General features: G+C 41.0%; 1 protein-coding gene across 2 annotated transcripts in view; it reads left to right on the forward strand.

The window, feature by feature from the left end:
• Positions 1 to 17,761, forward strand: part of LOC126458266 (uncharacterized) — a 275,178-nt gene that overhangs the window by 247,187 nt on the left and 10,230 nt on the right. For both annotated transcript variants that reach the window (XM_050095191.1, XM_050095192.1), the window contains one exon: positions 14,682 to 15,036. In XM_050095191.1, the coding sequence (XP_049951148.1) occupies positions 14,682 to 15,036 (355 nt within the window). The remainder of the gene's footprint in view (positions 1 to 14,681; positions 15,037 to 17,761) is intronic.

Raw genomic sequence — 17,761 nt, forward strand, 5'->3', positions numbered from 1 at the left:
AGCCAAAAATTGGTGTATAATTGAAGCATTTGGTACAGTTCAAATTTATATATAGATATTCAATGGACAGAGTGATATTTTGAAGATGATTGACTTTGTTCAGATGAATCTTGTAACTTATTTTCTGTTAAGAAATCTGCACAGGATCTGTAAAAGTAACAAGAAAGAGAACATTGGCTTTAGGGTGTAATGACTTTTACAATCTTCAAGTAATGAATGTTAAGTAACAAAAACATACCTCCCTTGCTAGAGACTGTGTCTACACTCCTGGAAATTGAAATAAGAACACCGTGAATTCATTGTCCCAGGAAGGGGAAACTTTATTGACACATTCCTGGGGTCAGATACATCACATGATCACACTGACAGAACCACAGGCACATAGACACAGGCAACAGAGCATGCACAATGTCGGCACTAGTACAGTGTATATCCACCTTTCGCAGCAATGCAGGCTGCTATTCTCCCATGGAGACGATCATAGAGATGCTGGATGTAGTCCTGTGGAACGGCTTGCCATGCCATTTCCACCTGGCGCCTCAGTTGGACCAGCGTTCGTGCTGGACGTGAAGACCGCGTGAGACGACGCTTCATCCAGTCCCAAACATGCTCAATGGGGGACAGATCCGGAGATCTTGCTGGCCAGGGTAGTTGACTTACACCTTCTAGAGCACGTTGGGTGGCACGGGATACATGCGGACGTGCATTGTCCTGTTGGAACAGCAAGTTCCCTTGCCGGTCTAGGAATGGTAGAACGATGGGTTCGATGACGGTTTGGATGTACCGTGCACTATTCAGTGTCCCCTCGACGATCACCAGTGGTGTACGGCCAGTGTAGGAGATCGCTCCCCACACCATGATGCCGGGTGTTGGCCCTGTGTGCCTCGGTCGTATGCAGTCCTGATTGTGGCGCTCACCTGCACGGCGCCAAACACGCATACGACCATCATTGGCACCAAGGCAGAAGCGACTCTCATCGCTGAAGACGACACGTCTCCATTCGTCCCTCCATTCACGCCTGTCGCGACACCACTGGAGGCGGGCTGCACGATGTTGGGGCGTGAGCGGAAGATGGCCTAAAGGTGTGCGGGACCGTAGCCCAGCTTCATGGAGACGGTTGCAAATGGTCCTCGCCGATACCCCAGGAGCAACAGTGTCCCTAATTTGCTGGGAAGTGGCGGTGCGGTCCCCTACGGCACTGCGTAGGATCCTACTGTCTTGGCGTGCATCCGTGCGTTGCTGCGGTCCGGTCCCAGGTCGACGGGCACGTGCACCTTCCGCCGACCACTGGCGACAACATCGATGTACTGTGGAGACCTCACGCCCCACGTGTTGAGCAATTCGGCGGTACGTCCACCCGGCCTCCCGCATGCCCACTATACGCCCTCGCTCAAAGTCCGTCAACTGCACATACGGTTCACGTCCACGCTGTCGCGGCATGCTACCAGTGTTAAAGACTGCGTTGGAGCTCCGTATGCCACGGCAAACTGGCTGACACTGACGGCGGCGGTGCACAAATGCTGCGCAGCTAGCGCCATTCGACGGCCAACACCGCGGTTCCTGGTGTGTCCGCTGTGCCGTGCGTGTGATCATTGCTTGTACAGCCCTCTCGCAGTGTCCGGAGCAAGTATGGTGGGTCTGACACACCGGTGTCAATGTGTTCTTTTTTCCATTTCCAGGAGTGTATATACATTGTAGAGTAGAATGCTATCTTTTGACAGTGTTATCTCAGAACTGTGTAAGTAAATGGAAAATACTTGTCATCCAGTGGTTTATCATTTGGTTGTGTAGATTGTTCATCAAAAATAGTATTGCATTGTTGTTGAAACTGTTGATACCTTACAGAGCAGCCATAAAAAATGGGTCATCAAAACAAATACTATGTGCACCAATTATCAAAGGAGCATGGTATAGAGATAACAATTGATAGTGGCTTATTATGTTAGGAGTGTGTCTTTGGTAAAAATCATCAGCTGGAGTTTGATGAAAGAGTACAGAAACCCACTACACACAGACAATTAGCTTACAGAGTCCACTACACATAGACAATTAGTTTGCAGAGATGTTTGCAGAACAATGTAAGAAAAAGGTTTGCAGTATCATTGACACTTCGCTGTTTTTGAGTATGGTTTTTCCAGTTTCAAGGTAATGTCCTTTTGTGACAAAAAGATGAAATTAAAGAAAAGCCATCACTGCTTAGTACAATGATAAAGACTAAAGTTGATGTTATGGTGAAAGAATTATGTACACATGATGGCAGTGTGTTCCATAATACAGGTATTCATAGGTTTACTGGATAAGTTGGAGCAAAATGTTCAGTTACTGCACCATGTAACTGTAAGTAGAATGGAGACACTGAGCAGGAAAATAAAACCCTGTGTGGGATGGGACATTTTTGGCTGTGCTATGCTCTGCTGAACACTTACCAAAAGCAATGCAGCATTGTTGGCTGCAAAATAGACTCAGAACAAAACTGGTTCCATGAAAATTAAAGGTTAAACTCCAATTGAAACATTATGGAGAAGGAAGGTCATTTTGACATTTTGGTGATATTTGGAACATAATGCTATGTATGGTTTTTCCGTGCTAAAATGGGAGAAGTTTGGTGCTGAATCTTAAAAGGATATTTAGTTGGTTATGATGATTTTATATAGAGATGTAAAATTCAACTGCAATCAATTACAGAGACCATTGACTCAAGTGACCAAACAGATTGTTGAGATGTCCGATATAGTTAAAAAGGAAGATGTTAAAGAAACTGATTGTGAAAATGTTGATTTTTCAAGAGGATATTTAACAGGATTATATGAACCAAGATGTAGTTATATTATTATTATTATTATTATTATTATTATTATTATGTGTGTATGGACCCTGTTGGATCTCACATTACGTTTATGATTCGTCTTTCTAATAGACTGTATAGCTTTTATTCTTTTGCTGTGTGCTTTCTTCCTTTCTTCTGACCACTTGGTCCCTGATCTTTTAGGGACTTTATTCTGTGGCTTTACTGCCCATCTATTTATCTTCTGACTGTAAAGTTTCCTGTCTAGTATGTCCGATGTTCCTATCTGTGACTTTTGCATGTCAAATTTGACTTCTTCTACCCATGGAGTGTTCTTCAGTTTTGCAGTGTATGTCAAAATCTTGTGAGTTAGCCTTGAAGATGGGAGTCTATGACTGTGTCCGTAGAATTTCAGCCTTTGTTTTCCAATATCTGTGGCAAGGTTGGACAGTTCTTCTGTTGCTTTGCGCAATTTGCGTTTTTACCCCTCTTCTGTTTTATCTGGTTCCAGCATTTTCCTCATGATTTTTCTTTCCTCCTTCATGATGTTCTCCAGATCACCTTTTCTATTAAGTACCAAGGTTTTGCTCGCGTACAGCACTTCAGTTTTAATCACTGTATTATAATGTTTGATCTTTGTGTGAATGGACATACATTTCTTGTTGTAGATTTCACACATTCTCCCATATGCTCATTTGAGCTTTTGTAACCAAAGTTTTGGTGCTCCCTTTTCCAACCCTGTTGATTCTATGATCTCACCAAGATATTTGAAGTGTGGAACTTGTTTGATCTGCCCATATTTTGTGTTCAGTTTCTGAATGTTGAATTTAGTGCAAACAAACTTGGTCTTCTCGAATGAAATTTGTAGTCCAGTTTTCTCAGCGCATTCCTTGAGGGCTTCAATCTGTCTGATTGTTGTATTTTCGCAGGCTGCAGGTATCACTAGGTCGTCTGCGAAAGCTAAACAACTGACCTTGATGTCATCATTCTTTCATCCAAGTTGAATGTGTTTCCAGTGGTCCTGGGTTTTCAATTCTTTCTCCCATTCTCGGATGACTTTATCCAGATCAAGGTTGAAGAGCAGTGGTGACAATCCATCACCTTGTTGCACACTGGTCTTTATCTCAAAGGGCTCTGACAATTTGCCCATGAATTTCACTTTTGACTTCGTGACCTTGAGTGTTTTCTTGATGAGTCTTAATGTCTTTCGATCAAGTCCTTGTTCGTCTAAGATGTTAAAGAGCATCTGTTGATTGACCGAATCATATGCCTTCTTGAAGTCGATGAACATACAGATGATTGGAGAGCTTCAGGTTATGTAGTTACAAGTAATGAAAAGGTCAGTAACCATTTGTATGAGGTGGGATCAAAAAGTAATGGGATTTTTTAAAATTTTGTGGGCTTTATACATCTGTTTTTCAAATTTTTTTTATCTTGTTGGTACCTGTTTTGAATATTTAGTTTATTGTTGACAGTCAAAAAGGTTATTCTTGTTTTTGAATGCTCAGTGAATTTTTACTTTTGAAAAATACGGATCAGAGAATTTGCAGTAATTTGCTCAAAAAATGGAACATTCGAAATGTTGACGGTGGGTTTTGGTGGATCTACTATGATTAATTGTCCAAACATTTCAAATAGGGTTGAGAAAATATTGAAGACAACAACTGCCCTGAATGCCCTAGCACATCAATTACTGATGACAGAAGAAGTAAAGAAAAGGTTCTGGAAAATTGCTGAATCACCATCAGAGAGGTTGCGATGATGTCAGCACATCCTTGGCCTCAGGCTGAGCAATTTTTTCTGATGTTTTGGGCATGAAACATGTAGCAGCAAAGTCTGTTCTGAAATTGTTGAATTTCATCCAAAAAAATGTCTCACAAACATCGCTCAGGAATTGTTGAATGAAGTTGACAATGATTCATAACTTCCTTAGAAGGTTGTAACAGGTGAAAAAACATGGGTGTACGGGTATGACGTCGAAACTAAGACCCGGTCATCCCAATGGACACTGAAGAGCTAAGACCGAAAAAAAATTGAGAAGTTTAATCACATGTGAAGGTCCTTCTCACTGTTTTCTTTGCTTACAATGTGATAGTGCATCAAGAGTTCCTGCCTTGATGGTTTTACGATCAGTAAGGAATAATACGTGGAAGTTATGCCTTGCTTGTGTGAAACAATCCAAAGAAAACTATCAGAGCTGTGGCATAACTAGTCATGGCAATTGCATCATCATATGCTCCCATTCACACCTCAATGCTTGTTTATGATTTTTTGGCAGAAAACAAAAATGTTATGATGCCTCAACCACCATATTTGCCAGACATGGCCCCTATGACTTCTTTCTATTCCCGAGGCTGAAGAGAACCACGAAAGGATGTTGTTAAATGACCTTTGTGAGATAAACAGAACTGCTGAAGGAACTGAACACTATAATAGAAAGTGAGTTCCACAAGTGTAACCAAGATTGGAAAAAGTGCTGGCACAAGCATATTGTATCTGAGGGTGATTACTTTGAAGGGGACAATGTTGATGTTGATGAGTAAATAAAGATTCTTTAAGAAAAACAAATATTCCCATTAATTTTTGGTCACACCTGGTGTGACAGTGAAGGACAAATTGAGAGCAACTTCAAAGCAAGAAATGAAGATGAAGGAAGCCAAAATTTCCGTCAATGGTGAAATTTGAAGAAACTATGTCACTCTGAAGATTTAGCCCTTCAGCTGAGAATGATGCTTCTTTGTGAAACATGAAAGAATTATGAAGAAGCAGTGCAGTCAGAAAATTCTAAAGAATGGGAGAAAGTAATGGAAGAAGAATTCTCTGGGGAAAAAAACCCCATGAGAACTAGTTTATAAAACTAAAAAACATAAGGTTATGGAAAATTAATGGGATTTTGTTAAAAAATTAAATACAAATAATGTAATGTTTCAACATGAGGCTCAGTTAGTGCCTAAAGAATATATCAGTGATGTGAAATAGATTACATTGATATATTTAGCCCTGTAGCAAGATTTGAGATGATGAGAGGTCTCTGTTGATTGTTGCAAATCAATTTGGTTGGTATATAAGGCAATTTGATGTAAGGACAGCCTTTTTCAATGGCATTTTGAAGGACCAAAGTTATGTGTATCAATGTAGCTTGCTTTGCCGGAGGGGGCAGCAGATGGTGGAGGCTGGGTAATGGCTGGCCCGTCGACATGGGCAGGGGCAAGGATTCTGTCACTGCTGAGCAGAGAACTCCACAGTGGGAGCTGCAGGATCTACCCCCTGTGGCACCTTATTTTGCAGCTGAAGCTAGGATGACAGACGGTGCCGTGGGGGACACCAGTGCGGTAGTACACTGCTGCAATTGGGAAACTTTTGCTGGAGAATGCTGTGACTGACCCCATGGCAGTGAATGCTGTGACTGACCCTGTGACCTGGCTGACTGGAAGATGGTCCAACACATCACAGTCACAACTGATAAGAATGATGGATCAGTTGCTCCTGAACTACACCCACAACAAAAAACTACTGACCTTTGCAGCTCACAACTACACCTAGCAGTGTCCTGTGCTGCCGACCGAAAGATTGGGCCCAAATGGCAGCCCCATGAGAAAAACATGGTGGGTTATGATGGACTGAGGCATGCAACTCGAGGTGCAACAAATCCAAAACACCCGCAGTTGTCACCCGTGCAATGTTCTGCTGCACTACACCCATTAACCAGTGTCACTTGGTAAGCTTGATAGGGCACTGTCATGGGACAAGGTAGAGACAGACATCTTCATTTGGATCTTGAAGATACACACAAAGTGCTCCTCCCGCTACTCAGAAGCTTGGCTACCATTGCAACTGCAAAAGTCTTCACACTCCTCCGAAACAATTGCCAAATGTTATTAGATATGAAGATCCAGGGAGAATCCTTAACAGCAAAAATGACCCACAACGCACAGTTTTCATCAGTATGCTGGCTAGTGGACTGGTTCAGAAAATCATAAGAATAAGGACCAAAAAGGAAACCAGCAGCTTTAGTTTGGTGTTCAGTAGGAACTCCACCCCATATAAGAAAATGTGAAACGTTTTAACTTTGAAAACGATAGCCAGTGCCTCTGTTTCCACCAGTGAATAATTGTGTTGTGCTACAGAAAGTGTCTTTTGATGTGAAAGTGACAGGCTGCTCGGTTTTGATGTGACAGAATTGAACTAGTTCCATACTGGGACATGTCACAAGCCACGGTTAAACATTTACCCAGTGGAAAGCAGCCAAACACGGACCAGAGTACAGACACTGCTCGAGGGACTGAAAAGCCATCAAAAATCTGCAGAGCAGACAAATTTGACATCCTTTTGGCAAAGCTGGTTAAGAGAATGGCACATGTGTGGCCTAGGAAATGGAGTTACCATAATATGAAATCTTGTGCAAGGAGGACTTGAGTTTCTTCAGCTTCTTGGGTACTGGCAGGTTCATGATGGCTTTTGCTTACTCATCCGCAGGGACAAGGCCATCTTTGTTGACCACATACCCTCAAAAATTCCCCCTTGGGAAAAAAAAATTCCTATTTGCAGCAGTGGCTGTTCTCCAACAGTTGTTGGAAAACTGCCACCTGCAGATTCATCAAAAGCTCGGCCTGTGTGGAGTCCATGACTGAGAGGCCATTGAGGTAGTTCATGCAACAAGGAATGTCCTGAATCAACAACTCCAAATATTGTTGATAAATTCTAGGTGTGGATGAGATTCTAAAAGGCAAGTGAGTACAGTAATAAAGCCCAAAGGGCATATTAAGCACAAAGAAACTCGGAGAAAGGGCGTCCAGCGGCAACTGCAAGTTGATGTATGAGAAATACTGGCCACCTGATAACCTCACCAACAACTTCTCCAGCTATGGAAAGGGATATGACCCCCATGACACACTCTGCATTGATCGTCTGTTTAAAATTCACAGCAAAGATGCATGGTGTCATGTGGCTTCTGCTTTACCACAAAGAAGCGGCCTACTAACTTCAGAAGAGAGGAGAAATGACACCAAAGTCCTGCCAGTGTTGCAACTTGACCTTGATCTTGACCTTGTCACACATGATGAAGGGAATGGGACAGGGATGAGAAAATTTAGGTACTGCCGATGGCTTAAAGGAGACGTTCTTCAAAATTTTCTGTTGGATCTGGAGTATTATTGAACAGCTGGTCTTATAACTGTAGTAAAGAGTTCAAATCTTGTATGGGGACCCACTGAGACACTAAATGTACTTTGTCAACTATCTGGAAACCTAAAACAGAAAAGGCACGTAATCCAAAAATATTTGAGCCAGTGATGAATTTACTATTAATGATGTAAGTTCCACATTCCACATTCTTATAAAGTGCAGAGACAGAAAGTTGACCATTAGAGGAATACGCTGTTTACAATAAAACACAGCTTGATGGTGTGGCTGTTTGCAATGCAGGACAGCCCAAGAGCCGATACATACTTAAGTTAATTAGGCTGACTGACACTCCCGTGTGTACCCGAAACTCAATAAGTCACGCATCCACTACCTGTGACAGTAGAATGTACTGTGGTGATGCTTGCAGGGTATTGGGGAACACCTTTGAGTCCAGGGAAAATACTGGAGACTCTGACAACAGCCCTGGGGTTCGCTGACTGTCACAACTGTTGCCAAATGTCCTATTTTGCAGTAGGCCCCACACATGGCTTCTGTGTGTGGATAATCCTGTCGAACTTGCACCAGATGATAGCTGGGGCAGGACTGCTGGCTTGCCCATTGAGCAGAAAGACATCTACCAAAAAAATCAGCAAAACATCATGAGTGGGGATGACGACGCTTTGCTGAGCATGATGCAGTCAAAGGTGGACAGCACTGTGACTTGACTGCACTTTAATCGTTAATGGCATCAACACACAGTGGCTCAGAAGAAGTCAAGGCCTCCTGGCTCACTACACATTTTACTGGGAACTGTGTACCACATGCATCTGACTTTCCCTCCTTCCATATTTCAGAAAGTATGTCCTTTACCACTGCCATAAATTCATGTAATTCCATAATATTAGTGACTTCGGCTAGAAAAGGTCTGCCAAGACGAATGCCCTGGTTTAAACCTCCAGATCAGGTATTAACTGGGTGATCATGTCCCTAATTAGTGAGGCCACATACAATGTAGCGCACTGGGGACATTCAAAACTACACTTGTGGGAGAGACCTTGCAGGTCAGTGATCCAAGCCATGTATGAGTGCTGGGAGCACTTTTTGTGCTGGTTAAATTGTAACCATGTTGCCACCACATGGGTTTGATGAACAAATTACCTCATGATAAACGGACAAAGTTTATCAAAAGTAAGTTTCTCGGTGTTTCTAGAAGACTTCAAATTTTGAATGGACTGGATTGATGATGTGCTGTACCTTGCAGGGCAGCAAGAACTGCCACAGATAATATTCCCACCTTTGTGTAGCCTTGTAGAAACCAGTGAATTGCATTGGGGGGGGGGGGGGGAGGCAAGGGAGATAACTTCTCTGCTAGCCCCTGGTCTGCTATCAGCCCCACACGAGTAGGGAGGAGTTCTGTTTTCTGATTGAGTAGTTCCTTTGTTTGCTCCTGTTGTAGTTTTTGTTATCATTCCTGGAGGAGTTACTCCTCCCTCCAGTATTGCAAAAATGCTGGGTCCATGGTGGCCACAATTTAATGGTATGAGGAAAGAAAAAGAAAGTGTGTCACATGTTTAGAAATGTCTGATGTCACCACTTTAGTATCGCAATGTGTGAGTTAATCTGTGTAGAGCAGAGAGTCCAAACACCATGTAGAGAATGAGCACGAATGAAAACACAACACGCGACTAGCGACTGCTGCACAAGACTATGCTGGTCTGCAGGCATTGAAATCAGTGTCAGAACTGTCTGAGCATGCCTATTGCTGCCCATGCCACACTTCAACCATGCTGTCCTGAAAGCATTCTGTACTATTCCGCTGCAGTGCCAATGCCATCTCGATGTTTGCTGGGTGGGTATACTAAACTCTGCAAGAGGATAGTTAGTGTTGCCAGTATACACCCTCTGTCTATGCTCATTCATTCTAACTGATAACCTGGTGGTTGTCATACCAGTGTAGAAGACTGAACAGTATTTTCATAACAGCTCATACACAACATGTCATTTCACAGGTTTGTCCATTACTGTTTTACTAGTTACAGTGCTGACATAGGTGATGGTAGGAGGGTGCAAAGAACAAGTCTTACAGTGGGGACAGTCACAGGGGTAGGAGCCACAGGGTAGGGAAATGTGTGCAGAAGGAGCATAGTGTCTGACCCTATGTTCCTTCTGCACCTATGTCCCTACCCAATGGCTCCTACACCTATGACCATTCCCACTGTAAGACTGTTCCCTAAACTGATAATGCAAGTGCCAGGATGGTACCTTCGAGAGAAACACAACCCACATCCTTCCCCACACTTTCCAGTTTGAGCTACTGCTTTGTGTCTAATGACCTTGTCATGCCTGAGACATGCTTCAGGTTGAAGGAAGGGAAGAATATTCCAACCCAAACTGTAATTAATAAAGCTCTGTGGTTTACAAACCAACATGCATCTTGAAAATGAGTTTATGCTATCACAAGTTTAACACTAAAACAGTATTTAATATTTTAAATGACACATACTTGAGCAGAATGTATGCATTAGTGTGAATGAAAATGGGAAGATGTGACCCACCCACTTCCCACCTCTCCTTTCAGCCAACAGTTATATTGCTCTTTGTAGAGAACATGATTCATTGCTCTTAAATCATCAACAGCAAAAACTTGGCACCTGCTAGAGTGAGTGACATGAGACAGAGGCAACCTTTCTAGTAAACTGGAACAGTTTCTGTAGATACTATCAAAAATTCAATGAGCATGTTAATGTAAGGTGGAAAACACAATAATTGTATCAATCACCAAAAAGTTGCACTTACATGGTCATATACAAATATAGGATAATTGTCGTATGAGTAATGGTGGTGAAACACATTTGTAAAGGGTGTTCAAAATGAAGTCCACACAGAACAAAATTATTGCAACATTGGACTCACATTTGTGAGGACCTGGTGAAAATTTCCAAACAACCATTCAAATTAAAGTTTACCAGGGTTTTTGTTAGCCACTTGAGGTGAATCCTGGGATAATAGGATACAATAGATTTCTTGTCCTCTTCCATAGCTTCACCTCTGTCTCTGCAACGTCATCATCAATGAGACATTAAATCCTGATATTACTACACTTGCTCTTATTTCTTTCCGATGAAATCATAGAAAGTGACTACAGTCATTGTCATTTGTACCCATACATTGTCTCTCTCATATGTTTTCATTGCTTTTATAGCTTGCTCTCAACGTTGGTATGTAACACATGGTTGGTTGTCAGAAGTTACAATTTACAGTAAATAAAAATTTAAATTATTTGAAGATTTTTTTAAGAAGAGAAGGGATAATTGCAAGCCTAGTGTATAGCATATAATGAAAGTTTTTTTACTTTTAAAAATTTTCCTGGATTTGCTTTGATGCATAGATGACATGCCCATAGAGCACAAGAAGCAAGAAAAGTAAGACATTACCTAGTTTGCCAGATTAATTCCCTGGTTTTTATTCTGTGATTTGGTATTTCAACACACGTCCTGAGCAATTTGACCACCATACGCTGTATGCCCATATGATTATGGGTTTGAACCAAAAAATTTTGATTTTTACTTAAGTTACTCACAGATAGAACTTCCAAAAATTTCAAGGCTTTTAGGATTTTAAATTAGACTTTTTTTTTCCTTTTCCTGTTGTGGATTCTGAAAGTGGCCAATGTAGGGTTGAAACCTGTAATGAGTGTAAATCGGTTCTCAGATTATGACTGAATTAAATAAACAGAAGAGTATAATGTGCCAACCACTATTCTCAGTAGACAGTCATTTTTCCCTGCTATTTTCCACTCACCACACTCTTTGTTCTCCTCTTGCACACAAGGTAAATTGTAATTACTTTCTACTTTACAGCCTTCTTTGAAATTTGGCCTTTAGCCTTCTTTAACACTACTCCTGTATTTGACCATTAGTTTCTTCTTTGTCTGTAACCACTGTTCTCCTCTAGCCATCATGTGAGTTTCTTCAGTAGTTTCTCTTTGTAAATTGGGGAGTGATAGAGTCTGTGAAAAAAACTGAAATGTCAGGGAAGTCAACGAGACTGTTACTTTTGTCAACATCCCCTGTTGGTAACACAGTGATTTTTAAGTATGATATCAAATGAATTTTACATCCTCAAAAAAAAAGTACACTACTACTATATTTATACACTACTACTATATTTAATCTAGCCTCTTGCTCATACAGTGTTTTTTAAATGATTTAATGTTGTCTTCAGCTGACATTTGTTTTATTTAATGTGCAGTTGTACATGTTTAGCATTAGGCCCATTTTTCAAGTAACTAAAACAGAAACATTATACATCGAGTGCATTAGTATCACTTACGAATATAACATAAGAACAAGCTATATCCAAGGATATACTTGGAGGATTTGTGATTCTTCAACTTACTTTATGGAAGATTCATTAATCGTACATTATGCCATATACACTAGGTGATGAAAAGTATCTGGACACCTAGCTGAAAATGATGTACAAGTCCATGGCGCCCTCCATCTGTAATGCTGGAATCCAGTATGGTTTTGCCCACCCTTAGCCTTGATAATGGCTTCCACTCTTGCAGGCATACATTCAGTCAGGTTCTGGAAGGTTTCTTGGGAAATGGGAGCCCATTCTTCACGGAGTGCTGCACTGAGGAGAGGTATCGATGTCGGTTGGTGAGACCTGGTATGAAGTCGGCACTCCAAAACATCCCAAAGGTGTTCTATAGGATTCAGGTCAGGACTCTGTGCAGGCCGGTCCATTACAGGGGTGTTATTATCATGTAACCACTCTGCCACAGGCCGTGCATTATGAACAGGTGCTCAATCATGTTGCAAGATGCAATCGCCGTCCCCGAATTGCTATTCAACAGTGGGAAGCAAGAAGGTGCTTAAAACATCAATGTGGGCCTGTGCTGTGATAATGCCCCACAAAACAACAAGGAGTGCAAGCCCCCTCCATGAGAAGCATGACCACACTGTAACACCACCGCCTCCAAATTTTACTGTTGGCGCAACACATGCTGGCAGATGATGTTCACTGGGCATTTGCCATACCTACACCTTGACATCAGATCGCCACATTGTGTACCATGATTCATCACTCCACAAAACATTTTCCCACTGTTCAGTCATCCAGCGTTTAGGATCCATACACCAAGCGAGGCATTGCTTGGCACTTACTGGCTTGATGTGTAGGGCTTATGAGCAACTTCTCGACCATGAAATCCAAGCTTTCTCAACTTCCACCTAATTGTCATAGTATGCAGTGGATACTGATGCAGTTTGGAATTCCTGTCAGATGGTCTGGATAGATGTCTGCCTATTACACATTATGACCCTCTTCAACTGTTGGCAGTCTCTGTCAGTCAACAGGCGAGTTCGGCCTGTATGCTTTTGTGCTGTACCTGTCCCTTCACGTTTCCACTTCACTATCACATTGGAAACAGTGGGCCTAGGGATGTTTAGGAGTGTGGAAATCGCGCGTACAGGCATATGACACAAGTGACACCCAGTTGTCTGACTACGTTCGAAGTCCGTGAGTTCCGCGGAGTGCCTCATTCGGCTCTCTCACGATATCTGATGACTACTGAGGTTGTTGATATGGAGTACCTGGCAGTAGGTAGCAGCACAGTGCACCTAATATGAAAAACATACATTTTTGGGGATGTTCGGATACTTTTGATCACATAGTGTATTTCTTTGCTCCTATGTTGTAATTATGACTACATGTAATTCTCATAAAATAAATTGGAAATATTTTTTTCGTTATTATGGAAGCATGTTGTCTTTGAGCTATTGTTGCAATGCTCATGCATACAAAGCTGATACTTTCAACAAACATATACTAGGAAGATTATAACTTACTTCACAGAAAATTCATTAATAGTATTACGCCAGGTAGGTCTTTGTTGTTAAGTGTATTTAATTAGTGTTCATTGTTGGTGTAAACAAGATCGCATGTAATTTCTATAAAACAAGTTGGAAATATTCATTCCATTATTATGGGAGAATATCACTTCAGAACTGTTTTTACAAAGATCTTATATACAATGTGACCCAAAACAGTCTGAAAAGCTTGCAAGGGTATTGCAGAGTAGGTTGTGCTGAGAAATAATTGTTATGAAAGAAGTTGGATACATTGTGCTGTTTCTCAGTTAATTAGCATTGAAGGCTGTTGCACATGCAGATTCAAGCGACCTGCCAGATACAGATAGTGTCAGTTGTTCTCGTAGCATAGATGACAGTGCACAAGACTGCTCAGCCTTTGGTTTTGGTTTGAACCTTACTACCATACCATGTTCAGTTTTTCTAGTGCTCTCTTGTTCAGTTTTAGGAACCCAAGCAAAGAACACATTTGGCGACACTGTCTCTGGGAGGAGGGGGGGGGGGGGGGGCACTTGAATATCTGTGCACAATGACCTGATTGGCTAAGTTCAATGCTACTTAACTTGGAAACAGCACAACATATCAAACTTTTTTCTTAACAGTTATTTCTGAGCACAGCCTACTTTGCAACACCATTACTAGCTTTTCAGACTGTTTCTGCCCACATTGCATAAAGCCAATATATTTAATGTATAGAGATATCTTGAGATATATTCAATTAAAGAAAAGCTGTGGTGTATAATTAACCGTTTGAGAATATGCTTGTTTGTAACTGTGCTGCCTGCCTCTGTTGTGTAATGAATCAGAAATGTAAAACCTGAAAATCAAATAAAACTTTCATGACATACTGCAAAGCTGCATAATCTTTTGTATTATAGTAATATTTTTTATTCCAGGAACATCAACTGCGGAATCACATTAAAAGGTTACATGCAGGTCAGATCCTATCATGTCCCTTCTGCCCATTGACCTTCAGACATCGCAGTTCCCTTAGTCGCCATCTTGAGAGACGTCATGCAGAGCTTCGTGACCAATGGAACACTCCAAACTTCTTAGAGAGTGTCAGTGCAATAGCACAAGAGTCACTCTCCTGTCCATACTGCTCCCAGACTTTCAAAAACAATAATTCTTTGTACCATCATTTAGAGAAGTCTCATGGTGATAACCGTACTGAGTGGAGTATTCCAAATTTGTTACAAACAGTAACAGTAGCACCACAGGATACAGAAGATATAACAGGTGTTCCACAAGGTAAAGCGTATGCAAAAGCAATGGACTTTTTAGCATACAGTTAAATACCCTCAATCTTTGTTCGTCACCTTGTTATAAATTGCACTATGTATTCTTATATAACAATACTTGCTATTTTTTTGTGACAAACTGAATTTGTGTGCCATACAGGGATTCAAGTCAGAACCTTCTGTCTTTCATCAGTGATACAGTATGAATCACACTCCATAGACTGGCACAGATTTCAACATACCAAGAAGGCACACATGTAAAAATTTGAAACATTGAATCACTTCACTGCATGTGCACACGTCATATCATTGATACCACACTGCTCACAAATGACAAAAGGTTCTGGATACATGGCTTGGTCTGGACACAGTATTAACTTAGTTTGTTAATATTAATCATACAGTAATCTCGTACCATCAGTTTCATGTGAATATCGAGTTGTTTCTTTTTTCAGCATGTTGTCTAACTCATCTAGATTTACAAATTAATAATTTTTAGTGAACATCAAAGCTGCCCACACTTCTTGCCTGTATAAATATTGGCTGTTAATTCTATGGCGGCTCAAAATTTCACTCTAAATCAGGGACTTTTCATAGCCGTGAGCTTCTTTTTAAATAGTTATTGTGCTTAGAATTGTCACCCTGCTCCTGAGTGCCAAATCGTCATAAATTCCATAAATATTAATTAACCATTAGCCCCAATTTCTGTCCCCAATTTCTATCCCAAGGAAAAAATGCGAAATGTTCTTAACTACTGAACTTCAGATCAACCCATCAGTGTTTACACATTACTGAACATTTCTTAGTATCTTTCTCTTAAGGGGTAGCTGATGCTAGAGATCACAGGAGGAGGAAAGGCATGCTGCTATGCACATTGAATTAATGAATTATAGCTGTATGAAGAACATTTATTTAACAGATGGAGCATACTCCTGAAATGCCATTTACATGGAACACATAAATGGTCCTAATACTATGATACCATACAAGCAAGTTGTAATAATGTACAATCATTATTATTGATCAAGGGTAAGGTTCACTAAAGAATGCAATGTGCACATGCAATTCCTCATATGCAATCTCACAGATTCAAAGAATTACCAAAAATAATATTCACCATTTCCAAATCAAAGTTGAGTGACCAAAACCAGCCTGTGCCTTGCAGCAGAAAGGAAATTTGAACATTATCAGGAACACAATGCATGAAGTGAATCGCATCTGGCTGAAGAACATGTTCTGACACATCTGATTTTATTGAAATAGTAGCTATGTTAATACTTGAGAGAAACCTGTAACACTCCTCACAAATGACTTTAAAGTTACAGAAAGTTCCTAACTCGAAAAGCCTGAGCTGGTTCTCATCAAAAACTGTCATTCAAGAGCTCACAGAAGCAGCACATCATACTTTCAGCCAGCACAGTGATTCTGCTGCAGCTTGTCTCATCAGTACTCTGGTAACTTCTGTCTGAAGTCCAGTCTGCCTTGCCTCCAAGCACCAAGAGTGAAAAACTTGGAGGGAGTAAACTGACCAATCCACAACATGAATCCTTCACTGGCACCAGGCATCTGCTGCAATAAAGTACCAGGAGAGATGTAGCCTGTTCATGCATTCTTAAAATTTTCCGTCTGTTTAATGTCTAAAACTTTTATGAAAGCATCCCTGTTGTGCAGTTCAGGAGAGTCAATTGTAAGAGCTTGCGGTACTGAAATGCACACAAGTATTGCTCTCACACCTGCCAGACTGATGCCTAGAGCCAGTTTTGACATTTCAACTGCCATTTCCAGGCTTCTGTTGCAAAGTTAAACCAAGAACTTCCACCTGAGTTCACTCTGTTTGATGTATTTGTAAGTAGAGCCATAGTCACTGAGTCCAGTGATCATCCATGTTTAAGATAGGTGGTTACAGGTACATGGTGTGCTGGTTATCAACTGTAAAAAAGTGAACATTAAAGACACGTAAATTTGGTTCCAAGGATGGTCGTCTCCCCAGGCATGTAAAAATATGCGAAAATGCAGGCAGAGAAAAGATACTCTTCCGACTTGATGACCTGATCAAACTACAAAATTATATGAACTGTGGACTGATAGTTGCTTTTCAAACATGTAAGTGTAATAAACATAATGAAATTATTCAGATGGTCCAATTATTTAAGCACAATGGCAGACATTGAAACTGTACAGACATTGACACACTTACGACAAAAATAAAAGGCCATAATGTGAAAGTAAACATTAAAAGTGATTGTCAGCTGTAAACAGTGGAAAACATCTCTATGAAAATGAAAAAATACATTTGTTACGTGTCAGTGTATAAAATTAGGGAGAACTTTCTCACTGCCATGTGATTGTTTGACAGGGAAAGCTGGCAACGGCTTGCCTAAAATTGAAAAATACTGTATTAGGAGTGGCCTGTACAAAATAGAAGCAGTTACTAAGCACACAAATGTGAATTTGTTGAGGTTCTGAGGTGCCATAATGAGTCCTGGGTTACATTATCTGTTAAGCGAGTAAACATATAGCCTGGGGGGGGGGGGGCTAATTCATTCATACTGGTGATACTCTGATAGTCGCTATAGGAAGTTCTTCCTATGGCCTAGAGGGGTAAGGACAGGTTAGAAATTCTATTTGCAGAAAACTTAAGGGGTTCACCAGCACACAAAGACAAACTGTTTTGGTTATTGGGGTCAGGTTGGACACTGTCTAAGGGTTGAATTCAAAATTCAGGCAAATATTAG

This window comes from Schistocerca serialis, chromosome 2, assembly GCF_023864345.2.
Source record: "Schistocerca serialis cubense isolate TAMUIC-IGC-003099 chromosome 2, iqSchSeri2.2, whole genome shotgun sequence".
Classification (NCBI taxonomy): domain Eukaryota; kingdom Metazoa; phylum Arthropoda; class Insecta; order Orthoptera; family Acrididae; genus Schistocerca; species Schistocerca serialis.